The sequence below is a fragment of the Ursus americanus genome, chromosome 21 (assembly GCF_024610735.1).
Source record: "Ursus americanus isolate L20-20 chromosome 21, mUrsAme1.1.p, whole genome shotgun sequence".
Taxonomy (NCBI): Eukaryota; Metazoa; Chordata; class Mammalia; order Carnivora; family Ursidae; genus Ursus; species Ursus americanus.
In genome coordinates, this window is record NC_142147.1 from 11,325,726 (window position 1) to 11,353,556 (window position 27,831).

Sequence of the window (27,831 nt, forward strand, 5' to 3'; positions counted from 1 at the left end):
TTTATATTTCATAGTGAATTTCTCAGTAAAAGACCTGATTCTTAGTCAAAACTAATATTCCTTAGAACATGTGTGAACAGGTCATCTTAAGCTATTAGCAATAAATATAGATGACAGAGCATACACGTAAAGACTGTTGTTAAAATAAAACCAAGAATTGATATTCTTTAATTCGATTTAATAACTAATGAGTAAAGTGAACAGAGGGGCCCAAAGACAAATGTCCTCTAGTTCACAATTGTATTAAGAGCTAATTTTTCAACCACTCCAGCTATTGTGATCACATCTCACCCTTACATAAGATTCCAGTAAATTTGATGGAGCCCACCCGGAAAGATTATTTCATTATATCTGGGTTGGCCCTCATCCTTAACCAATGGTGTTTGGGGAAACAGATACATGAGCCTAAGATTAGGCAGTATACTGAAGTTCAACTGCTATAAGAAAAGGAGAACAGGGTCAGAGATAAACTTCGGACGGCATAAAAAGTTAGGATTGGAAGGACATTTCAGAAGAAAGATGAGTGAAAGGAACCATAAAGCAGAGCTAGAAGGTACTCTAATGCCCCTTATGAAACTATTATTCACATAATCAGCACATAAGTATTTTAACCAACTGCACTAATTAACTTAAGCCCACTGTAGCTGATGACCTGGGACAAAGAAATGTTAGCGTTCCAGGGTCTTGTTTAGTTTAGTGTTGGAGAATTCTCTACTTTTCATAAAGGGGCTCCTCTTTCACTGCATTTCTGAATCTGGATTGAGCATCTGGAACCTAAGACTCCAGGTGTTTACTGGAGAAGGCAAAATTGAACCAAACTGATAATGTCCTCGGTAGAGACATCTGGTGGTGTGGAGAGGAGAAACCTGAGAAGGGAATCCCAATACTGCTGTCCCAGGGCTGGTTTGTATTCAGCAACAGAATGCTAAGTGGAATGATTTAAAAAGTACCCCCTCTGCTTCTCACTCCAAATTTACCCACAAAAGCTGGAATTCCAACAAATTACTCACCCGAGCCAGAAAATGGGAGTCTAAAAACAATTAAACTACAAAAGTAAATAAATAACCTGATATATTTTTAATTCTCTTTTCCATTACAGCATTTCCCAATGTATGTTCTGAAGAATACTAGCCCAGAAAGATGATTTCTGGGAAACAGGTGTCATTCTTTCTTAAGTTCGGGAATCAATGTTATATTAGTCATGGCTCTTTAACTGAAAATTATGGACACTAGTTCCACCTAGCAAATATAACAAAAAGAGAGTTTAATATAAGCCCATATGGTTATTTCATGAAACTGTATAGCAGAAATGTGGGTGGGCCTTAGGAAGATAAGAGGACTGGAAAACCACCAGATTTTACACTTGATCTAGTGTCCATTTTTCTCTGTATGCTTGCTCATTATTCTTTCTCTCCAGACCCATTTTCTTTCCTTTGCTGGTTAACATGGTAGAAGATGGCTGCCCCACAGCTCCCAATTTTACATGTTCCAAGCATGGAGAATCTTGCTTTCTCTTGAAAGCAGAATCTGATTGGCTTAACTGGGGTCAGGTGGATACCCTGAATCATTAGTCATAATAGAGTAGAGAGTGGGAAAGAACAGGACCACTGACATAAATCTGGCATCTGGGGGCCCAGCCCCATAGATTGGGAGTGACAGTGGTCCAAATGAAAAAAGGTAATTATGACTTGAGCAGACATTCCAAAATGTTTCAACTATATTTTATCCCTTTGTTATTCAACTCAAGTGCATACTTCAAGCTTTCCTCTTGGGATTCTTGTTATACGTGAGAGGTCAAGGACCCTATTTCACTTTGCTCACTTTAGTGTTTTCTGCATTCACTGAATCATGGAATTCTTTTGGAAGTATGCCCATTAAGACTCCATGAAACACAGTTTGGGAAATGCTGCTGTGAAGACCTGCTTTTAAACTTCCAATTCAGGGTACTGCAATTTTATTTTTCAAAAGTACCCTGGGTAGCACAAGGGAGTTCCTTTGTGGTGATGGAACAATTCTGTATCTTGCTTGTGGTGGCAGTTACATGAATATATACACATGATTAAAACTGCACAGAAATAATACTACACACACACACACACACACACACACACACACACACGAGCGCATGTAAAAACTGATAAAATCCGAATAAGGTCTGTACTCTAGTTAATGGTATTGTACCAATGTCAATTTCCTGGTTTTGATAAGGTACTATAGTTATGTAAGATGTTACAATTGGGAGAAGCTGGGTGAAGGGTACATAGAACTTCTCTGTACTATTTTTGTACTTCCTGTAAGTCTATAATTATTTCAAAATAAAAAGTTAAAAAGAGTCACTTGATGGCTGTGAAAGAAAATGATTTTGGTTTAAAGCATGGCATAAAAAGACATATTATAAAATTTCTGTATCATAAAAATGTCTTAAAGTCCAACCAGCTCACCCATTGCATTTGCTCTGGCCCCTTATAATTTGATGTTATATATCCCAAAGCCTTTGCTCGTTCTCGATAAAGCCGAATTGCTTGATCCATGGGAATCCGTAATCTGAACCAGTATTCCACTGTGCCAAAATTTGGGATGTCTCCTTTAGTTCCTACAAACCAATGCATAACTCACTGTTAAAATATTATACTGAGTAAAATAATATATGACTTGCACAAATGATGTGTGATTGGCAAAGAACAGAGCTGAAGAAAATAAAGTTACTTCTGCAAGTATGAGTTTCATTGTATGTTAAGTATTATTAAAGAGCTATGTCAAATTATGTTTGAAATATTCCAATTTATACTATTTCAATCCTTCTAAAATATAAAGAAAAAAACTAAACACTGTACTAAATACTCCACAGATTCTTTTTGATGCTACAGTAGCTTGTTTTTAACAAGTTGTACTCAACGGAGACCGACAGATACAATATGAAATCTCAAAATTATAGATATGAAATTCCACATTATGATTCAACTTTCGAGAAGTCTTTGGCACCTTCCCACTTCTCTACTGGGCCACAAGTACAGGGACAAATGCCATAGCTATGCCAAATATATGCCGGATATAATACATGCTTGCATGATGTTCGCCCTGTACACCCTCACTCCTTTTTCTAATTCGGGCAGCTCTTCATTTCTTTTCCTCTGTGAAGAATTCCCCTACAGTTCCTGGGGGACTTAGGGGCTCTCTGTTTCCTTCAAAGAGGGGAAGGATATGTCCTCTCATTCGTCCTCTGATCCCTTTCACATAACTGTCTGTTTACCAGTGTATTTCTCCACCCACATTACAAGTTTCTTGAGGGCAAGGACTGTGGTTTCCATTGATATATTTCTACAAGAGCGACTAGTATACAATGGGTACTCAATATGTGTTGAATAGAAGATATTCTATACATAAGATTTCCTGAGCCTACCATATTATTAAAACTATTTTCCCATTCTCTTCTACTTCATCAGTTTCTTCCTCACTAATGCATCATTGTCATCAACATACAAACATGATTCAAATCTGCTATCATTTAAAAAAAAGTCCTAAAATTAGAATATTAATGGATACACATATTTGCTTGTATATGCTTAAAATTTCTTCAGAAGAATTTGCAGCCTTTGGTGAGGGGTTCCAGGGCAGCTAAGGGACAGGAGTGGGAGAGATTTTATAGTATAAATTTCTACACCTTTTGGATTGTGAATCATGTAAATATGGGTTACCCCTGTGATCAATCAATCAATAAAATAAAATCCCTCCCCAGAAGCTAAGTCACCCTCTTTTCCTCTTGAAACAGTTTCTTTACTTGGCCTCTAGGATATTGTCTGCTCTTGGTTTGCCTTCTAAATCATGGGCTACTTTTTGGTTTCTTTTGCTGGTGTCTCTTCTTCCTGAACTCTAAATTGTGTGGTTTTCTAAGGCTCAGTACGTGGCTACTTTCTCTGCTTCGTGTACATTAACTCTCTATGTGATATTACCTAGGCCAAAGGCTTAATATTATTCCATATGGTAATGACTCCCCCTTTTATATGTTTATCCCTGACCCTTTGGCTAGGGCTCATGTATCCAACTGCCCATGTGCCATCTCCACTCGGCTGTCCAACAGGCAGCCAGTCTTAAGTTGTTCACACAAAATTCTTGATTTTCTTCCTCAGATTTGCTCCTCTCCCAGGCCTATCTCAATAAATGGGCTCACGATTCTCCTTGTGCATGCCAGAAATTCTTGTCTCCTTCATTTCCTTCATTACTCTCCATTGGACTGATAAGCAAGTCTTAAAGTCTTAAAGTTAATCAAACATAAACTGAAAATAACCACTTCTTGTCACTCTTCTCATTACCATCTTAATCCAAGCCACCGTCATCTTTCCACAGATTAATGCAATAGCCTGATAATGGTCCTAATTTTCCCTCTTGGCCCTGACACACTATTCTTCCCTCAGCACCCAGGGTGGTTTTCTAAAACCTACGTGGGGCCATGTCACTTCCTTCCTTAAAACTCTCCAATGTCTTTCATCAAAAGATCCACTTGCCTCACCATGACCTACAAGTTTCTAGAGCATGATCTGGTCCTTCCACTGTTTTTGTTTTGTTTTGTTTATGTTTTTTAAAGTGTACTTTCTTTTTTTTTTTTTTTTTAATTCCAGTTAGTTAACATACGGTGTAATATTAGTTTCAGGTGTACAATTTAGTGATTCAACACTTCCATACATCACCCGGTGCTCAACACAAGTGCCCTCCTTAATCCCCATCACCTATTTCCCCATCCTCCACTCCACTCACCTCCCTTCTGGTAACCAGCAATTTATTCTCTAGAGTTAAGAGTCTGTTTTGGTTTACCAGCCACCCCCCCCAATTTTTCCCCTTTGCTCGTTTGTTTTGTTTCTTAAATTCCACATGTGAGTGAAATCATATGGTATTTGCCTTTCTCTGACTGACTGACTTTGCATAGTCATTCTTCCATTGCTTTAATCACATTTCTGCTTTAGCTACTGGCCTTCTTGCTGTTCCTCCAACATGTCATGCTTGTCCCTCCACCTTGGTACTTGCTGTTACCTCTGCATGAAACATTCTTCCCCCGGATCCTGTCATGGATCTTTACTCAGGTCTTGACCAATGTCAACCACCATTAGCCTGTTCATTTTTCTTCATCTGATGAGATCTATATTTGTTTTATGGCCTGTTGTCCCCTCTAGAAGGTAAGCTACATGATGGCAGGGGCTGGGGGCTGTCTGTCTTACTTAGCATGGACCACTGTATTTTCAATGCCTAGTAACAGTGATAACATAAGCTCTTTAAAAATACTTGATGAATGTACTACAATTAATGTTTAATCAAAAAAGGGTATTAATATGGTAAATAAATATTTGCACTTATAAACTTTTAAAAAATTAATAGCCATTGCACTGATACCACCAATGACATTTAGGATAGTCCAATCAACTGTGGGCAGATCAATTAGAGAACACTGTCCTACCTTCAAGGCATCCTGAATCCCTAAGAGAAGACAGTAATGTAGAACACCATATTAACATATAAACCAAATCAGTGATTCAAACATCCAAAGCTTATAAGATTGTACTTACCAACCAAACTTGCTGTGCAAAATATTCGACCACTTTTTTCTAGAATCTCATGGAATCTCAACTGACCTGCTGCAATTGTTTCATAATCTGTGCTGTAAGCTTGGTGGACCTCAAGAGTGATAGTATTCTTCTGAATATATTGTAAAAATAAGTCATTAACATGAACGAGATATTGAGAAGTGAAGTTATATTCTGGGTGAAGGCCTTGCACTATGGGAGTTGTCTGTAGCTCAAAATCATAGAAAGCATAGGTACAGAAAGTGACAGGCTCTTTATCTCCAGAAGCCTGTAAAACTTCAGAAGAAAAGGTTACTTTGTTGATATGGATTTCAAATAGGTTTTCGCCTCGTTCTAAGTGAATGGTTTCATCAAATTCATCAACAGAGTCATCTGGCGTGATTTCTGGTTTAAATTTATACTGCTTGGTGCCATAGGCAATATCCTTTAATTGGGCTGCAAGAGAAGACACACAGTTTAGATATTTTTAAATATTGACATATGAAGATACAAACTGGCTTTTGAAGTGGTATGAAGTCTAAGTGTTTTGGTGAAGAGTCTCAATCTTAAATTCTATGACTACACTGTTTTTCCGTGAGTAATATTGTATTCTACAAAAATTCATCCTTTGTTTTGACAACACTTATTAACAGCAAACTTACAACTCAAGTTATAATACAGACTGTACCAGGGTAAAGGAAAAAGAAAAAAGAAAAAAAAGCTTTTGAATGAACAGCGGAGGTAAATATTTGGATTCTCTCTATTCCTCTGTTTCAGCTTTATTATATTCTCTCCTTTAAAGTCAGGTTCTCTTTCCACTGGCTCCTTCCCTTCAGTTTATTAAAGTATCCACTTTTCTACTTTTGGGGTGATGGATATGTTTATTGCCTTGATTGTGGTGACAGCTTCACAGGGTAGCCATGGACCTAAACTCACCAAGCTGTATGCCTCAAATATGTGAGGTTTAAAGTATGTTAATTGTACTTCCATAAAGCTGCTTTTTAAGCAGATATCTCTCTTTCTAGATACACATTTTATCCCCACGCTACATCCAAATTTCTGGAAAAAGTAACGTATACTTGTGTCTACAACTGCTCATCTAACAGACACTCTTCGACCTCCTGCAAGGAGTATCTGTTTTCCTTTTCTCATGAAACTGCTCCAGAAAAGGTCACCAGTAATGAATTAATTGCTAGATGGAATAGACTTTGTCCTTGTAGCACTCGATTTCCTTTGCTTCCTTGACATTGGTGGTCATTTTCCCTTTTATTGAACCTCTGCCCTACCTTGGTTTCCATGTCATCATCTACCCTGCTTCTCCTTCTACCTCTCTTATTGCTTTTTTAAGGGTTTCTCTTTTTCTCATAGTTTGCTGGGGGTCCTGGTTTTATCCTCTTCTTAGTCTATATCTTCTTATGGGTAACCTCCATCTTTTATGACTTCTGCTATTATCAATATGCAAAGACTCTCCTCTTTTTATTTTAAATCAGATTTATTTCCTGAACTCCAGACCCATATATCTCATGGCTTGCTGGGCCCTCTGTCTAGATATCCCGTAGCCACATCAAACTCAATATACCCAAAACAGAATAGAGCCAATGTAGAGTATTCTCTTCCAGTTATTTCTGTACTCTGAATCTCAAGCGCTGGTGTTAGCATTCATCCAGTTGCCTAAGCCTGTTGCCACAGAATTGTTCTAGTTTCTCTTTTTCTTAATTGTCCCCACATCCATAGGGTCACTACTTTTTTTTTTTTTTTTAAAGATTTTATTTATTTATTCGACAGAGATAGAGACAGCCAGCGAGAGAGGGAACACAAGCAGGGGGAATGGGAGAGGAAGAAGCAGGCTCATAGTGGAGGAGCCTGATGTGGGGCTCGATCCCGGAACGCCGGGATCACGCCGTGAGCCGAAGGCAGACGCTTAACCACTGTGCCACCCAGGCGCCCCCATAGGGTCACTACTATTCAACCCTGTCTCCTAAGGCTTTCCAAGTTTGTCCCTGTCCATTCTCTGTCCACTAATGCCACCTTACCTATATTCCCAGTGTTTACTACCCAGATTTTTATGGAACCCAAAGCACTTCCTTCCTTCAAATCTTATTATTTCTAATAACTATAGCATAATCTCCAAAATGCAGTTCTGGGTGTATTACTGCCTACCTTAAAAATTGCTTAGTGGTTTTCTACGTTATTTAGTTTCAAACTCTTCAGGGTGGCAAAAAGGGCCTTCATGCTTTGGCTCTTCCCAGCCTTACCCGGAGAGATTCTCCTCCTTTTACTAATTATGAGTTCCAAGTAGATGGATCTGCGTGCAGTTTTGCAAATGAAAGGCAGTGCTTCACATTTAGGGCATTTTAACCTGCATCCTCTATTGTCTGGAATGCCTTTCATTGCTTTTACTTAGTGGTGAATTCTGTCATCTTTAAAGATTCCAAACCTACTTTGTGGAGTCTTCCCTGAATCTTCAGGTTTAAACAGGCATTCTCTCCTCAATGTTTCCTTGGTATCTTCTGCATTTTCCTAGCTTCACACTCTTCATGGTCAAGTATAACTGTCTATTTATGTGCTCCATCTTTCTTTTAAAAAATATTTTATTTACTTATTTGAGAGAGAGAGAGAGCATGAGCAGGGGGCGGAGCAGAGGGAGAGGGAGAATCAGAATCCCCGCTGAGTGTGGAGCCTGAGGGCGGGGGCACAGACATGACAACGCAGGGTGATTCCAGGACCCAAGATCCTGAGCAGGGAGATCCCAAGACCTGATGAGATCATGACCCAAGCCGAAGTCAGATGCTTAACCAACTGAGCCACCCAGGCGCCCCTATCCTCTGTGGTCCATCTTATGAGTTCCTTGGGGGTGGTACCTGAGCTTTTTTCTTTTTTTCCTATTTGATTCTCCCTGCCCAGCACGTTTGCTTAGGATGCATTAAGAGCGTGAGCATGTTTAAGGAATGAATCAATGAATTTAGGGGACAGATGAAATATACTGGTGAAGATTTAGTAAGACTAAAAGGCATGAAAATCCTAAACTACTGTGACCTCCTTGTTATTCAGGAAAATTCTATTAAGCAAATTTTTATTGAGTACTACTTGAAATAAAAGGTATATACTGCTCTTTGACTTTTAGAAAACCCTGTTCAGGCAGATAAAGATATTATTGAACTCCTCTACTTAGAGCAGTCGTTCTCAAAGTGTGCTTTGGGAACCCCGAGGGCCCCTGAAACTGCTCTGAAGGTTTGTGAGGTCAACACTATTTTTAAAAATAATCTTGACATGTCACTTGCCTTTTTCATTCTTATTCTCTCACAAGTGTTTAATGGAGTTCTCCAGACTACGTAATGTGTGATATCATAACAGATTGAATGCAGAAGCAGGTCTAAAAACCCAGCTGTTTTCTATTAAGGTATACACCAAAAAGTTTGCAAAAAAGTCAAACAATTAAAAAAATGTAAAACAATTTAAAACAATGTCATTCTTCTCAGTATTTTTTTTTGTATGGAAAATACAGCTTTTAAAAAATAAATTCTGTAATTTATGTTAACATGTAATGGGTTTATTATTATTTTAGCATGACATAAAATAAATATTTTTAAAATTTCTCTTTTAATTCTTAATATGATAAGTAGAACCCATACAAGCAAGAGGCCTTTGGGATCCTCAGTAATTTTTAAGAGTGTAAAATTACTGCTGGCATCAATCATTTGAATTAAACATTGTATGGCAGGGGACATGAAAGAGAGACTAAGTACTTAGCCTCATAGGATTTATATTGCAGTCACAGGGAATATGCAAAACTCTAACAGTGAAGAACACTTACATAATATAATCCCCACACATATTTTTTGAGTACATAAAAGGAAAAATGGGGAGTACTGAGACTAATGTTTTTCAAAGTATAGCCTTGCACCTGCATCTGAACGGCTTGGAGTTATTTCTAAATGTATAGAATCATGGACCCCCGGGTCTCTAGGGGTAGGGCCTAGGAAGCTACATTTGAAACAAGTTCCTCATGTGATTTTCATACTTGCTCAAGTCTGGAAACCACTGCAAGGACACTTCAAGTAGAGGAATGGCTAGGAGTGGTCAGAGCCAGCCTGCTGGCAGAGGTATGCATTGTATTTAGTTAGATTTCAAAGCAGTGGAGACAGGGTATATGTGGGTAGAAAGGAGGTTCAGGTGGAGCAAAGGTACAGTGGTAGGACTGAGAACGGTTAATCTGATAAAGAGCCAGCAGACTTGTTTGGATGAGATACACAGCTTGCTTAGAAGAGAAATGAGGAATGGGGTGGTGAAGTTAGTTCTGCGGTACTCCGTAAAGTACTTTGAAATTGTGCCTGCAACATTGAATCCGGAAAGCAATAGAAAATTACTAAAAATTCTTGAGTAGAAAAGAATCAGATAAAAACAACCTTTCTGGTAAATTCTCATTACCGCTATGAATTAGAAAAAAACAGAGCAAAAAGAAATCGTGAGTGTAGATTTGGATGACATTTTCGACTATTGTAAAATCCATTCATTTAGGTAGTGTAGACAAAGAACCGTACCTTCTAGTTTCTGAATGCGAGCGGCTCTGCTATCAAGAAGATGAACATATTGTTCCACTTTGAGTTCATAATCTTGCTGCAAATTTTCCATCTTCTGGGTCACTGCTTCAACTTCCATCTCAAAAATAAGAGATAACAAGTGTTAATACTTAGGATTCATTCCATTTCATTTTTTAAAGCAACTCTGACTCAAGCTTTTCCTAGCTCCTGGGGATATCAGAAGCTGTAAACCATGGTTTTCAGACCTCAAATAGCTTACAGTTTAGAAAATTATGCTTGGCAATCTTCATAAATCAGAAGCAAAATTAACAAAACCCCAGATTCCTTTTCATGGAGGTGATTTTCCTGTTTGTTAAAGGCTAAGATAACATGTGGTTGTGGCAGGATAGCTACAATGCATTTGCAGAATGTGCTAATACCAGCACAGGTGAATTCATGGCCACAGTTTCTGCTCGAACACCAGGGCCTTTAAAAAAATTATTTATTTTTAAACTATTTACTATTTACACTCTAAGCACCTAGTTACAAGGCCAAATTCCAGACATGTGGTAATACATGATAAGAGATTATAACAGATGATGATACATAATACTGCTTAGAAAAGTAAATCATCAGTAGAAGATCATAGGAAGCCTATTCTCTCGCCTTCGTGGAGCACATTACCTGATAATCTTTATTAATTTTATGTTGCATAATTAGCATGTTTCGCGTCTTTTCAAGTTCTTGCACTGTTTCTGCATGAGTTGCTTGTAGCTCTCTCATGGAATGTTCTAGATCTTTGTTAATTTTATTGTCTACTTTCTCTAAAAAGGAAAGGTCTCCATTTTTTTGTGATTTTTGAGCCTAAAACAAAACATGTTTTATTACTGAAATAAGAGTTTCTAAAATGTAATCATGTGAATTAATATAGATATAGTAAGGAACAATCATTAATTGAAAACAGATATATTTCCATTTTCCATCAGGAATAAAACAATGCTGATACATAAAATATATTTGGATAGACATTTGGAACAATTACAGAGAATTAAAAAAACAGTTTATGACTTCATGACATAGAGAAGAATCATGTACATTTATTTCCATTTCTTCAACTGATTAAAAGCTACACTGTGTTGATCTAAAGGGAAAGAAATGTATTTTCTTGTGTCTTCTTATAAATAACAGAATATCCTAGAACTGAAAAATATTCTGATAACATTTATAATTCAATATTTTATTTAAGATAATAGGGTGTACCAACGTCTCTTAGGACAGAAAATTATTGATTAGTTTTATAGTGAGGCATGTAAAAGTGAAACGTTTGTTACAGTTGGAGAAAGTGCTTTAAATAAGAGATTTTGAGGTCTATCTTAATGTAATTTTGATGTCATTATGAAATATGTATATGCTGTAACTAAATGTCACCTGACCACTTTCCTGAATAATTCATTCTCCAAGTATAAGGGTTATAGACAAGGGTCATCATAATGCTGAAACAGTTATATGTAGACATGAAATTCATGGTGAAGTTCAGAAAGTTACCTTTATAAGCAGGAGAGCTTCACTCAGTTCATCAGCATTTATATCACTCTCCTGCAAAAGACAGAGTAAGTAAAAGCTCACAATGAGATATTAATGTTAAGTACAAGAGACATTCCAACTATGCAGATTATCCTCATGGAGCATAAGCTGCCTGATACCATGAATTAAGAAACGAAGTGTAAGAGACATTCCAACTATTCAGAATCTCCCCCTGAAATGTAAGCTGCCTAATAGCCATGAATTAAGAAACTAAGTAATACATTTGTACTCTTTTGCTTTGTAGTATAGTTTCCTCTGAGCATAAAATATTGAGATAAAAATTTGGCGACTATTTGCTAAACAAGAAAATCGTTCACCTGGTTGTAAAACTTGAGGCGGTGTTTAAGGTCATCAAGTTGTTGCTTTTGTTCCAGATACTGTAATTGTAGTTCTCTGTTTTCTTGAACGAGTTTCTCATTTTGGTCTTAAAAATAAAGTTGACACAATGAGAAAGGTAAGAGAGCATGAGGCATAAGAACACGTTTAAAATTAATTTAATTCCTGATACACACCAAGCTCGAACTAGTATTACTCTGGTCAGAGAGGAATTTGTGCCAGCACCTAGACAAAGGCAGTGAGAGAACGAGGAACAAACGAACACCATCATGTGTCTACCATATGATTCAGTTGCTTATCAAAAACTGAAGACTTAAGTTCACAGTATTAATATAAGGAAATTGTGGCCTCTGGGACTTCAAAGGAACATTCTATCTAAATACCTAAGAAAATATGTTTCTAAATCTATGATTTTTACTTACTTATTAAGGGTCCCGAAAGGCATGCAAAAAAAAAAATTTTTTTTTTGTCTTTTAGTGTTTCAATTGACTTCCTTAAGTTTTCTTTTCCCAATTTAGCATAAAGTCTTTTTATTAAAACAACATAATTTCTCTGGTAATAACTAAACCCATAATTTTAATCAACCACACTTTGAACAAATCTGTTAAGATAGAAGAAATGGATTCTCGGCCAGTGCATGGTAGCATAAGTAATAATTCACGTGTGCTCTTTATTCATTGAGTTCGTGCTGTTAATTGGTAGGACATGTACTCAGAGCTCTTGTTAAGGAGTAGAGATAGGTTACGTTCGCCTGGGCACTCTTTCCCCCAAATCCACAAGCAAGAGCACAGAGTAGAGCTACAGAAGACAGTAAATCCATAAAGAGACTAATTTTTTGCTCCCTGCATTAAACATATGCTTAACTTAAAAGAAAAAAAAGAGCTAGCTAACAAATCTATTCTTTAGTCTCAAGTTGTTAAGCATACTCTTCAACAGAGTTCGTTGTGGGGGTCAAGTATCCTTTTTGGCTCCCTGTAGCCTAACTCTAAACCATGTCATCCAAAGTGTCTCCACTAATCTCATCCTATTTTCAAAGATTTGTGTTTATCAAAAGTCCTCAAGTTATAGATTTTTGTTTCCATTTCTTAAAAAAAAAGCAAGCCAACACACTTGCCAAGAATTCCTTACATGAATACATTTGCACACTGAATGCATTTTATGCAAAAATACGTTTCTGACTTTTATAATGCTTTGTGTTCCCAAGCTATAAATGCTACATGTAAATGAAAATCGTAAATTACACAATTAAGAAGAAAGGGACTAAATTTGGATATTTTTAATGTCACACATTTCCTGGCAAATTAAAAAGGAAAAAAAATGTGACTCTAGGGTATGCAGAGACATTTTAATATCAAATATATAAACATTTTTTATCTTATTGATGAAAGGTTAAAAGGTTATACTACAGTATAAATTGCTAATACTTGGTGACCTAAATGAGAGAGTTTCCAAATGTGAACAGTATTTGGAAATTTTGAAGGTAAGGTCAAATACCTGTCTTTAAATGAAAAATTAGGATTAATAATAAATATGAATTTGTAGAGGAGATAAACGACTTCTTTGGTTACACAGTAGAATAAGAATGCGGAACGCTGTATTTTATGTTGATTAGATTAAAAACTCTAGAGAGGAATGGTCAGGTAACAGAAAGAAGGTAAATACAGTAAGAAAAATGTAAAACCAAAGGTCTTGAGGACGATATAATTTCCTTCTCTGGCCTGGAAGAAATATATGGGTTGTGAGAATGAGGTAAAGGGTAAAGGACATGACTACTTGACCTTCATCCAGACACAGTGTATTTTGATTTCTACTTTTATGCTCTAGTTTTTCTATTCTTTCAGTATTTCAGAGCAGGGTCCTAAGAATGATATGCTAGTAGGTATAAACAAACTTATTCAAATGTTTCTTCCTTTGTTGGTTTCTGTTTCTACAACAATGTCCCCGTTTCATTATCTTTTTAAAACTAAGGCATTATTAGTGGGAAAATAACTTATTAGTAGGAGAAGACATCCTGAATACCAGTACCTTTCTCTCTACTAAATTTTATGTAGAATTATCCACAATATTTTTCCTTTCTCAAACTGTTTATTGGGGATAGAACTCCTGGCTCTTTCAAAAGCACGGAGACGTTATAGTTCAAAGAAGAGATAGACTTGCTGAATTATAATATGAAAAAATCAAAGCATTCTGTACAAGATGAAAAATAACCTCCTTACCTTATGATTTAACAAAAAGCAGGTTAAGCTAAACAGCATTTTATTCAAATGAGATAACATTTTACTCTTTTAAAATTATGTTCTTCAAGCACACCATTAATAAGCAGAGTGCAGAGAACAATTCAACTAAACAATTTTCAGAGCTCCTTTGTGCTAATATCTTCAGCTGTGATCAATATAACCATATGCATTATGCTGAATTATGCATTTCAGCTAAAGATAGAAAGGAACTTTCAAAAGCAGGGCCTTTAAACACATGCAGTTAATTTAAGCATTAACCAAATGCAAACTGCATTTACATATCCTTCCCCCACATATTCACACAATCTGAAACTAATTTGTACCTTGAATAAAGAGGTGAGTATTCTCTAAAAATAATTTGCCAGTTAGATGAATGACTCTAAGAACCCAGGGAAACATCTTCTGGCAAAGAACACTTGATACATGAAAAGGTAAATGTGTGAAGAGACTTCAAAGTAAAATGAAACAATTTCAAAATCTGTAATGCAAAAAGGAACTTTTGAAATATTAAAAGACTTCCTTATATAGATAATTTCAATTTTTTTGTTTAGTATTTCCCCGGAAAAAAATGGTTCAAGGCTGTAATATTTTTCTTATGATCTATTGTAACATTTTCACAAAAAACTCCCAAATCTAAATCATTAGATCTATAAATTTCAGATAGTCAAGCAAAATAACTAAAATAACAATTGTATTAAAAAGATTCAGTTCTAGCAATTTTTCCTGAGAAAACAAACAAATAAAAGTATAAAGATTTGTGCAGAAAGATGTTTATGATACTTAAAAAAGCTGAAACTATTTAAAAACTCATCCACAGAAGATTGTTAAACAATCTTTGGTACACCCTCACATGGAAAACTATGACAGCCACTATAAATGATGATGATGTGGATTTACATTTATACTCAAGGAACGATTTCATAATAAGTAAAAAAGCACATTATAAAACTGTCCATGCATGTAGAAACAACTCTGGAAGGACACAGATAAAAATATTAATAATGATTATCTTGTGGTTCTGTGATCGAGTGACTTTTAGAATTTTTTTTTTTGTTTGTTTATTGGACTTTTTAAAATGGTTATATATGAATTATTTTTAATCATTCAAAAAATCCAAAGTCATAAAAACTGGTAAAAAAAAAAGATGAGGAATGGATTCATGGTAGATTAAAATAACTTAGCAACTGTAGTTTTAATCATTTAAAAGAACCTTGGGAATTAATTCAACAACAGATAGGTTTTAAAAAAAGATCACCTAGATTCTATCCCCTTAAGAGTTTCTTTCCAGAGACCAATTCGGATGTTTACAGATAAAGAGTTTTAGAATTTTTAATATTTAGGGAAATACAGAAAGCATAGAAGTAAGACAGTTGTCCCCCCCCCCCCATTTCTCTTCCTTTGAGAATGAGCAGTTTATATTTGTCTTTGGAAAAGAGAGAGGGAATATAGAGCACTTCTGCTTCCTTCAGTCAACAAGGATTTACTGAGCAACTACTAAACAAAAGCACTCTGTTAAGTATCACATGAAAATCAGGAACTATGTATCTTTGATATCAAAACCAGTCACAAATCATGTCACCATCTTATTCTCCTCACAATATTCTCAAGAAAAATTCATAAATAATTTTTCACAAAAGTCAATCGCTTGGTAAATAAATACTGCATGTGTGTGTTTCACTGAAATTAAGACTACATTGATTTTAAGAAGTGTTCTGATTTCAGACTTCTTAAAATATTAAAAAAGGTCAGACCATAATTCTAAAATGTTACCATTTATAAGATCCATCCCAATTTCAGAGATCAAAATGGGGGAAAAAAAAATCCCTCTTATAATTCATAAAATATGGCATTGTGATCTAAATCGATACACAGAGTACTGACTAGATATGTAATTTTTATTTTTTACCTGAGCCTGCATTAAACTTTGAAATGCTCTCCTGCAACAGAATTGCAAATGTTCAAAAGAAGCAACCTTATTATCACATCACTTGGTTTATGAAGTGGATGAGCCACAGATACAACATTTGAAACAAATAATTCAATTCCCCTGTTGTGCATTTGTGTGTATAATCTAGTAAATCAGACATCTACTTTAATTATAATTATTTTATTTCCATGAGATGAGAAGGGTGAGGTCTGTGACTCATACTTGAAACTTATTAATGATTATTATTTTAGCAGGGACATCTTGACAAGTCTTCCTGGTATTTAAGTTCACTGTCACAGAGTAGATTTAGACATCTCATTATCACAAGAGATCTTCCCCGTTCGACCTATCAAAACTAGCAGGCAACTACTTCTGCTACTCTTGTCATATCACGCTGCTTTGTTTTTATTCCCACCGCACTTGCTGCCAACTGACACGTTGCATATTTGTTTAATTATTGTCAGTTTCTCCCTATTGAATTTATGTTGCATGAGGGCAAGGCCTTTGTTTTACTCACTGCTGTATCCCGCAGGACTTCGAACAGTGCCTAGCACATACTGGTGCCTCAATAAATGCTTGTTGACTGCTGAATACAGAAAGGCTCGACATTTAGGAAAACAAAACCAAACAAAACAAAAAATGAAAGGCAACGTGAATAAAAGTATCTCTGATGAAAGAATAACTCCTTTGGCATATCTGCTCGGCTGAGTAAATGGAAATTTTGAGTGACCAATAAACTCACGAAAGTGGAGGGCTGTTAATACGAGCTATGTCCCCTGTACGGAGCAAGGTGCCTGGCAAAACAGTAGATGCCACAAGGCGCGCTGAGTCCGTGAATAACAATGAGTAACACAGATGTCGGAAATGAATAAGTCAGTAGTTGCTCTATATGTACCTCTTTCGGTTTTGAATCTGTCAAGGATTTCAGTTTTGTCTGTTAGGTCAGATTTTAAGGCAGTCTCGAGTTGAGCGATCTGTACTTTCAGCTGCTGTTCCTTTAACTTCCATTGCTCTTCGTGGGCAGCACTGAAGGCACTGCAAAACACACGTGACATGCAAGGAGAGCCTGGAAATCGGCTTCGACCGAAAATACGAAGAGAAAAGCTTTTAGTGGCACAGAGACCACTGTCATCATGTCTTAGGAATTAAGTAAACATATGCTGGTCTGCTGCTGTTGAAACCGAGGCGCCTTTCTCAGGCTGCGGTTAGGAAACATGAAAGGGTTTGTGGGATGAGCAAAGGAACTGGCCTTAATTTAGAGCTCTACAGTCAGAAAAGTTGGCAGTGTGCAGCTTTTGTGGGACTAGGAAAGGAATTCAGATACTGTACATACTCCAGAGGAATCTGCAAATGCAAACCTCAGGCATCGGCTTCGGATAAAACTCTTCTCTCCCACATACAAACCCTCTTAATACAGAGAAGAGGGGCTCACCACCTGATCTGCACTCTCAGAATCTGAAACTTCTACTGAGTCTGTGCTAATAACAGTCACAAAATTCTGGCCAGGAAATGATAGCACACTGAACGACAAAAAAGTAATTCTGCTGCAAAGAAGTACTGATAATGTAGTTTTTTATCCTAAAACACAAACAGCAATAACCGGCTAAAAACAGTTTTACTTGTAACACGATTGGGATGAAAACTCAGCGAGAACACCCTGGTAAGAAGGATGAAGACAGAAATGTTATTCCTCAGTGAAAGTGTAGCAGCTTAAACTCCCGTTACAATCTACTAATGATGAAATCCCAGTATTCATTTAAGCCAGTAGCTCCGAACGCTGATCAACTAAACACTGGTGCTAGACCAGCTGCACTAAAAACACTCAGGGAGATTTAAGAATGAAGGTCCTGGGGCCCAGGAATTCATAGTTTTATAAAGCTTCCCCAGGTGATAGCCAGGTTTTGGAAAAACTGATCTTGATCTGTATTTCAGCAGAAAACTATTATCTGTGAAGCTTGCTATGACTGAATAATTATCAGCAGCTTTGACCCTTCTCCTTATTTTAAACCTGGTAAATGAAACAAAAATTTATAAAACCTGGTTTTCTACTGATGATGAAGTAAATGGAAGAAAAACTTGTTACTGAAAATTGCCCTTAATGTTGCTCCTAGTTAGTCTCGAGGTTTTATTCCAAAAGAGATACTTTTCTGGGAGGCATAGCTTTCAGAGGAAAAGAATTGTGTGTCTATTTTACATTTTGAATGTTTTTATTGCATTTAAAATAATACGAACTTAAAAAAATGGAATTCTAGAAGTTTCTCTAAATATGACATCTGTTTCTTCTATCAATGTTCTCATTTCACATATGGAATCCTGAGAAATGCATGGACCTATATACCAATATTTTAAGTTAATTTTATCAGAGGTACAATTACCTAGACTTACATGAAATCCAAACAAAGTATGTACTTTAAATATTAAAGAATATTCTTTTACATTTTCAGTTTTTAAAATAAAGAACAAATACGATTTTTGTGTCTGGTCAAATTATGTAAACCAAACACACACACACACACACGTGTGTGTGTGTGTGTGTGTGTGTGTCTTGTATTATTAAAAACATGTATTACCCGGAAAAAAAATTAGCATGATGAAATAGGCACAATTATACATTATATCAGACGCCAAAAATTAGAAACAGTAGTGTTCCAATAGCATTAGTACCAGCAAAAAGATCACCAACAGTTAATCTGGCAGAAACATCAGAAACTGTATGTGTTTAAATTAAGAACAATTTAGCAGCCTGGTTTTTCCAAACCCACAAAATACTAGTGTAAATCAGCATAAGTCAATCTGAATTTAGTCTACTGCTATCTTCCCTCTAAATTTAGGATTACATTCCAGTGGAGTTTCATGAGGAATTCCTTTTGAATTTACTGTATTCCTGTATGCTTGGAGCCATCTGTGTAACTATAAATGGTGAACCACATCTGGCTCCATTTTCTTTGTAAAGGCTGTGTACATGATTAAATCTGCATATGAGAACAGTCTTTGAGAACCTTTTATTCATGAAAATGTTTTTGTATATTGCCTACAGTGACAACTGGAGGGGGGGAATCATACTTGGTTTGTGTGCACATTTCATTATTACAGTCTGTTGCAGAAGTGAGAAAATGTCAATCTACAGTCGAATGCCCATTGGTGCCTGTGGTCACTGGCATGGCCACTGGCAGGCGTGGGTCAGCATACACACAGCTGAACTACAACATGATCAGGCAGAAATAAGAGCTGAAGAATTCATCTCCACCCCAAGGCCTTTTTTCTTACAGAAAAAATTCCATGTATTCCAGTGTCTAAGGGCACCCTAATGTGAGAGAGAGGGAAGACTAAGCACTAAGTCACCCACAAAGAAATCCATAGGCGCTTTAGTTAGGACCTAACGGAAATTAAATATGTATTTACTTGGGATACTTCACTTACTGAAAGAAAATGATGCTCCCCATGTACTCAATTTGATTTCTGGGAAGTACAAAGTGCTCCTATTTGATCACATGAGCTTTCACGATTCCTAGAGGACTGCAGGGCACAGGTGCTCACTCTCCAGAAATAGACCCCAGAGAGTCTATGGTGGTCAGCAGTACTCCATTAAATTCTGGATAATAGATGACTACTAATTACATAGCAAAAACCAATTCTTAAAAGGGTTAATACCATCTTCAAAAACTAGACCAACTCTTCTTTAAAGTAGGTATTAGATTACTGTCTCTCAGGGAGTTAATACCTTAAAGTCACCTCTATCAGATTCTCTGGATCCTATCCCAAATTGACCATCCTGAATTGGGTGGTGGTGGGAGGGAGGTTCCAAAGGGGTGGTGAAACCTACATTCTGCTGTTTTCCGGGTTATACATATATACTATAGTGGAAGGACTATTGTATTCATCAGTTACACCACCCCAAAACTCCACTAACTTCAAAAATGGGACACAGCTTTACAATACTGTAATATAAATTTCTCTCTGACCACACAGATTTAACTGCAGAAAGTTTATTCTGAATTTTTAAATGGAATATTTCTTAAAGTTATACTTATTTCTTGGCATTGTATCAAAAATGTTCCCGCATATTAAAACAAGCTCAGACCAAATACTAACATGAGGGTTTTATCTTACCAGATGATTCTCTAATATGTCATATGTCAAGTAATAAACACATTCAAAATTTCATTTGGAAAAGGAAGATGAGAATGTAATCTGCAAATCATATTTTTCTCCTGAAAACTAGCCAATTTTGAATAACAAACAAATGCTCTCCTTTAAAAAAGACATGCTATCACTATGACTAACCAAACAGGGAGTAAAATTCATTTAGTTTTTGATGAGCACTTGTTGTTGGCAATGATGAGTAACAGTGCCATGAAACACAAAAGCTGTAAAGAATCTTAAGGACCATGATGATTTTTGTAGAAGTTTCTCCAACTCTGCTTCTGAAAACATAATATATATTAAAAATTTGTATTAGAGAATTTTATAGCTCTATTTGCTATCATGTGTGCTTGCTGGGTTTTGTGCTGAAGTGACATTAAGTTTTTTTTGACACAAAATATTTTGACACTTATTACACACATTTACTTCCATATATCTCACACAAAATTCAAGTATAGGCAGCATAATGAAGTCTGTTTTTAATGTGACAGGAAAAAAATGTAGCTGAAGCATAAAACATTAAAAAAAACCCTTCAAAGTCAGATTTACACTCTCAGATCATCTTCTAATATGAAGAGATAAAGTTTCATGGTGATAAAGTAAATATGAGAAAAACATGTCTCTCTCAAAATTCCATTTATGCATTATTCCCAGCTAAGTTTAATGTTTTCTATTCCCAGAAGGTATGTTCAGTAAATCCTCAAATTGGGAAGTAGAAAATGTATAAGTAATGGCCAAATGGCACCTATTTTGTTGTATTAAGACCATGTTAAATTATTTGAAATTACAAGATGTTGAAGATAAATATAAATCAATAAAAATTTCTGAATGTATGGTAGTTCTATTATTCCATGAACATTTCCCTTCTACAGAATCAGTTTTCCTGTGAAATTAAAATCAGAGAGATAGGGAAGCACAGTGAAAAAATTCAAGCTTTAGAGTCAAAAGAATTGGGTTTGGGTCCTATATTGAAGTCTCAGCAACGCCATGTGACTGTACAAGTCTCAATTTTTCTTGAGCCTCAGTTCCCTCATTTCTAAAATATGGGGACAACATCATTTTCTCTGCCCTACAATGCAGTGGTTGTGTGATCTATATACTGAAATTTGGAATTTTCAAACCCATAACTACTACTTAGTTATATATCAATATAAACCTTGTTTTGTTCTACAGAAATGAAAATATAAAACAGGAAGCATAATAAATGCTTTAAGTAAAATTAATTGGAGCTGATGAGAAAGATGCCAGAACAAAGCAAATAGGGCCAAATGGGCTGGAAGGGGTCCAAGGCAGATCCCACATAAAGAGTTTCAGCCAGCCTATCCTTGTTGCAGAGCCCCAGATACTATTTTGACTGATGTCTGAATCTGCTATCGGTAACTCTTAATAAAATGAGCCACTGTGCAAAGATAATCAACAGCAGTACGTAAACAACAGAGATGATCCGTGCCACTGGACTGATGTCGAACAATAACCTAGGTATCTTTTCAAAGCAAAAATAAATAAAAGCCTAAACCTACGCTCTTTAGGTATGATTTGTTTAATTTATAACATGTAAATTTAGTTTACAAAACATCCAAAACATACAGTTAAAAACAGGTGTGTCTGCACGTCATCAGATGGCTACTTTCTGATGGTTCAGAATATGATCAATAGAAGCACTGTTGAATATCAGCTCTAACATATATCTTCCTATACATATTAAATTTACTTACATGTAAAACTGTGTTTATCCTTTATCAGTTATTGTATACGGAAAACACTTAAAAATACACACGTATACACAGACACAAACACACACACAGATATCTGTACTGCTTAACTAAGCTTAGTGGTGGTGTAGAATTTTGTTTCTAACGTTATCAGAGGGGATTAATTTTTAAAATGCCATCACTATGAAGTAGATTAAAAGACAAAACTGAAGTAGCTCTGTACAATTTATCTTGAAGGGTGCCTGGCTGCCTTGGTTGGACGTGTGTGTGACTCTTCAGCTCCGGTCGTGAGTTTGAGCGCCACGTTGGGTGTAGAGATTACTTATAGAGATCAAATAAATTTATCTTGAGATAGAGATACTTGTCTTTCTTTTTATAAGGAACAGAGATAACTGTAAGTGCACACACCTTCGTTTTCCACCAAGGGAATCGCTCTCGGCTAATAGGCCAGGTAGTCCCGTGGAAGAGACCAGGGCTTGGAGAGACCAAAAGAAGTGCAAATACAAGCTCTATCACTTCACGGCTTTAAGAGTGTAGGCAAGTTACCTAATTCTGTTTTATTTTCATTGTCTGCAAAATGGGCATTTACAAAACCTACATTTCCAGGTTGTTGTGAGAAATTTATAATAATGTATGAAAAAGCATTTAGCACAGTGCCTGCTTGCTTCCAGTCTACAGTCAATAAATGGTAATAGCAGTTGTTACTGGCAACAAAGTAATATGGTTTTCTAGTCATAGACTACTGCTCAGCCTAAAGAACTTTTTACCGGTGCCTAAAAAAACCCTATTTTTCTTTTATAACACATATATATTTCTTGCAATCATCCAGTGCTAACTTTTTAATCAATATTAGATATTCTGACACCCACTGCTTTGATATAAAAGATCTCCAACAAGAGAATGAGAGAACACATGTAATCATGATTTACCTGTTACACAGTTTATCGTAGTTTTCCTTTAAAAGTTCCCGTTCCTTTTCTAAATCATTAATTCTATCCTGCAGCTAAAATGAAAAGAATATGACACATTAGATACTTATCAAATAAAACCACACGGGGGTAAAATAACACGAGAGGAGGCTAAGATGTTTTAGTCTTGACTTCTAAATTGCAGCTGCTAACTAGTCAACTTTTATTGTCTGTATTTTATTTAGCATTGTTTTTTTCCAAGTTGTTAAGTAAACATGAAATTAATATTTCTGTTTTAATTTAGTAGAAACGTATGCATTGCTTTATGGTGACATGTGCCAAAACTCAATAAAGAATGTGTTAAAAGTTTGCTATGAAGTCTGGGAAACATAATATTTTTTACTTCCCTCCCTGATGAATTCCATCATTATATTCATTTTGTATTAATTTCCAATTGGCCCATAAAAAATAAAAGGATTAACTTTTCTTTTAGTTTGTGGTTCAAACAAATTGAGTCAATCACAATTCATTCTGAAGACACAAGTTCTTACATTACCTGGAATTTACAAAGAGCCAGTAGCACATCTTTTAAATAAATGAATGAATAAAATAGTATACCTTGTTTTATCCTAATGAATATTTTTAGAAATAAACTCAGGATAACCATTATAGCTTTATGACTACAATGCAGCTTTCTGTATTTATTCCTAGCATTCATGTTTAAGTTTTATTCACCAGTATATTTTGTAGTTACAACCTTTTCCCGTGAGTCAGTACTCTTAAAATTCATTTCCATGTTCATAATTCCCTTTTGATGCTAGTTTGAGACACAGTAAGGACTCTCTAAAGATCAGAACAGAATGTAGGCATCTCATTTCATTGCCATTCTCTTTAAGAACAAGTTTAAAAGACGACAGAAAGAAACTGTGCTAGCTGGGAGACAGGAGTAGCAACAATAATAGAAAGATGAGTTTTCAAACAACTTCCTAGAAAAAAATGGAATAATTTCACAGAACTGCTGCTTTTGCAGAACAGAATAGCCTTCTCCTCAGAAACAGATGTGTATTCATCTAACGTGGTCTTGGTATCTCAAATGGCTAATGAGATGTTAAGGCTGAGAAAGTTAAGTTCCACAGGTAAGTTGCAAAATGTTATATGTTCTTTTTCCTCAAGAGTCCATTCTTCAGGTAAACCGTGGTTACCAGCACGTTTGCAAGTAGTTTTAGGCACCAAGCTGGCATGCATCTAACAAACTGACTATATTTTGCTGTGCTCAAAGCCCCACTTATGTAGTTTAGGATGTTTAAATAAACGTACTCTTTGGAATGTCTCTGTTTTACTTTTTTGAAACAGTGACAGAAGTTTTAACGCAAGGAATGGCTAATCGACTTTTGGGAGCTTACCTCTTCTATTCTTCTTTCAGAAAATGTCATGGAATGTAATTGTTTCTCAAGACTGCAGCATTTTAAACGCTGCTCTTTGAGTTGCCTATTTAGCTCATCTCCGTTTGCCATCAAGGCATCATGGCTGATTCGGAGACTTCTTTGCTTCTAAAAAACAAAAAGAAAATCTTTTCGAAATTAATTTTGGATTCTGTGTTAGATAAGTGATTACAATTTTTAAGTGAATTTACTCCTAAAGCTCACATTATACAGTTTATTCTTCACCTCACAAACAATGTACATGTGCTACTTGTCCATGGAGACGCTCTTGACCTAAGCGTATGATTAGAGACAAAAAATATAGGATTATCTTAGCACAGAGTCACATAATGCAAACTTCTTGTCCTTTATTTTATTTCCTCCTAGTTTTTGACTGGTTGATTAGTGACCAGTGAATAAATTAGTTTTAGCATTTTTTTTTTCTTTCTGCTGTGGTTACAGTGGTTGGACACGCTGTCTAAAAATGCTGCCACATGGGTCAAAATAAATGCTGACCATAGCTAATCAAACTTGAAAGGATTCGTCACCACAGCACATAAACAGCCTAACAGAAGGTTGTTTTAAAACAATTAGGTTAAAATTTTCAATTCAGTAAAATAGTTACTGAAGTCTTAATTTTTTAAAACAGATTTTTATTTTTATTTATTTATTTTTAAGTAAATCTCTATGCCCAACATGGGGCTGAACTCACCAATCTGAGATTAAGAGTCACACCCTCTACTGACCAAAACAGCCAGGCATCCCAATTTCTTAATTTTTAAAATGGCTTTTATGAATATGCTTTAAATTCAAAGTTATGTTCTAAAATGCCACATGCTTTTTTTTAATAAATAAAAAGATGACCATACTAAAGTCTTTTCAGAGAGACCATACAACCATAACATGTAATGGCTCATCTGCTAATTAATATCACTTACGTTCTACTGAAGTTCTCCAATCATTTATAAGAAACATGGCTATTGAGTAACTTGAGTTCAATTTTTGTTAATCTTGGTATTATCGTAGCACGCTATCTTTACCAGCTTTTCCTGGGCTTCCTACATTCATTGAAGCTGTTGGCCTGAACCTCTCAAATCTTCCTTTACCCAAAATCAATCCCCCAAAGAGGAACCTGTGCCATGGCAGACACTTGTCCTTGTTGGTCTCTGAACAAACACATGGCAGCACTGTTATATGGAAGTCAAAATGGTCAAAGTGACAAAAAAATGTAAGCTCACTTTTTATTTCCTTTCCTAATTCTCCATGTTCGAAATGGCCCTCAGCTCCATGTTTTCTTAATCTCCCTCTTCTATCTATGGGCAGACAGTGCTATTGTCTCCATTCTCCAATTCCTCTTCTATCATAACCCTCATATTTATATGGAAGGCAGTTATTACTTCATATTTAAGGAGTTCTTGCAGGAACACTAACCAAAACACATTTTAAAAATATTTATCAAATTCAATAGTAAATTTAGGCTTCAGATGACCCTATGCTTTCCATCACTTTACTGCTTTCCTTGTCTCAGTACTTCAAAGAAAGTACTGCTTAATATGAATTCTGCTCATCTGGAATGTTTTGGAGTTCATTAATTCCAGAACCTATGTTAATTATGCAGTGCCAAGAAACAGGCATCTTCTGATGGCAAATTCCTCTGGGGCCACAATCCTAAGGCAGCCATGGGGATGAAGAGTCCCAAGTATTGTCAACCTGAACAGTCAAGATTTAAAATAAGTACACTGAGAGTTGACATGATGGGTGCTCAAATATTTTGTGATAATGGTAGATAGTGACAAAACAAAACAAAACAAAACACATCAAAGAAACATTGAGCAAAACCTAATCACTCGTATTTTTAACTTGATGTATCTTGGATATCTCAGAAATGCTTATAACTGAAGATAGCTGCAAATACATCTAACCCTTTGGTGCTATGTGCCCATACGAAATCAGATAAAAGGAGTTAAAAATACATTTTCTTGGCATGAGATAATTTATGATAAATATGTTTATTATTTTGAGATGACACAGATATTTATGAAAATTCCAAGCAGTTATTTCTCTACTCATTAAGTTATAAATTACAAATAATATATGAAGTGAAGTCATACACATTTAAGGAAAAGAGCATCTTTAAAAATAACTTTTAAGTGTTACGACCATTCTATTTTAAAAAATACAACGTAAACACTATCTTCGATAGTGTATCTATGTATACACAAAGATAACTTTGTATCTATGTATCACCATAATAAAATAAATGATCACAGTACCTCTTGAAGCTGAATAAATTTTCCTTCCATTACTGAAAGAGCATTGCTTTTCTCCACTAGTTGTTTATGAAGCTTAATCATTTCTACATTGTCCCGAATGTTTGACCTTCAACAATGTGTTTAAGAAAACGAGAGACAGAGTAAAAAAAAAAATGCAAGGCAAAAGAAAAAAATCTGGTGGAATCACAATTTTTCATTGGAATGTTATCTAGGTTTTCAGTTTATTATACACTTAGGATAGATTATTTAAAACCAACCAATCGTTGTTCTTTAAATTTCATAAATTCGCAGACTCTCAGAGTTTGAAGGGAGACTCAAATTTGAGGACCTGTGTCACCTCTACAACTGATAATATGCACTTAAAACCCTTTTACAGCATCCTGAAAGATGGTGCAAAAGGACATCAGTCTATAGCACAGCAACAAACTTCATACTTACTTTAAGGAGGACGATCATACTACTTTTTCCCTAAGAGAAAAATATGCAAGACAGCCACTCATCTTCCTACCACTCCCTTGAAACAAATGGTATCATAAGATTACCATTTATTGGAGTTTCCTCCTGGAGTTTCAACTTTTCAAAATATTTCCCAAAAAAGTGACTTAGCATTTTATACTAATAATGCCCAAAGCTGGCATTTAAATACGTTGCAGATGTGCCTTTAGCTGTAAGAGATCATTTAACGTCCACAGGGTATGTAGAAACTCTATATGCTGCAATAGTAGTTTGTATTTTCCCTACTGAGATTAAAGCAAATGTAGAATTTAACAGGAAGATCTTGTTAAAGGTTAATCATAGATCTAAATGAATACCCGTTTTCAAAAGACATTTACTTACCTAACAGAGAAAGGCTCCTTAATTTAATACGTTTTACATTCAAAAGTATTTAAAAAATTGTGAAGCTCAGTTTTAGACTTCATTTCTTTAAAAAAATAAACATCAAAATCTTAAATTCAGAAACTTATTTCAGTATTGAAAGTAAGTAATTTTACTTCCAAAACTTATCTAGTGTACACATATTGGAAAAATTGTCACAATGCCCTACTGGAACCAGAAAACGGACTACAAAGCTCACACATCTGTAAACCAGCTGAGGACTTGAAATACTTAATTTTCCTCTTTGATATTTGAAAGTTCATTGTATTTTGGCATCGGACAGTTAGTTGTCCTCACACTGAAGATAAACAAGTCCAAGAACCTGGATCTTACCCAGGATAC

General features: G+C 35.7%; 1 protein-coding gene across 4 annotated transcripts in view; it reads right to left on the bottom strand.

Moving 5' to 3' along the window:
• The window catches only part of RPGRIP1L (RPGRIP1 like), a 121,276-nt gene that overhangs the window by 71,841 nt on the left and 21,604 nt on the right, over positions 1-27,831 (bottom strand). For all 4 annotated transcript variants that reach the window (XR_006781297.2, XR_006781298.2, XM_045806803.2 and 1 more), the window contains 10 exons: positions 26,614-26,719; positions 24,323-24,469; positions 22,941-23,014; positions 17,052-17,191; positions 11,974-12,080; positions 11,618-11,668; positions 10,757-10,936; positions 10,094-10,211; positions 5,556-6,008; positions 2,442-2,593 (listed from right to left, as the gene is read on the bottom strand). Coding sequence is in view for 2 of the 4 variants with exons in the window: in XM_045806803.2 (XP_045662759.1) it covers positions 2,442-2,593; positions 5,556-6,008; positions 10,094-10,211; positions 10,757-10,936; positions 11,618-11,668; positions 11,974-12,080; positions 17,052-17,191; positions 22,941-23,014; positions 24,323-24,469; positions 26,614-26,719 (1,528 nt within the window). In the remaining 2 variants the exon portion in view is untranslated. The remainder of the gene's footprint in view (positions 1-2,441; positions 2,594-5,555; positions 6,009-10,093; positions 10,212-10,756; positions 10,937-11,617; positions 11,669-11,973; positions 12,081-17,051; positions 17,192-22,940; positions 23,015-24,322; positions 24,470-26,613; positions 26,720-27,831) is intronic.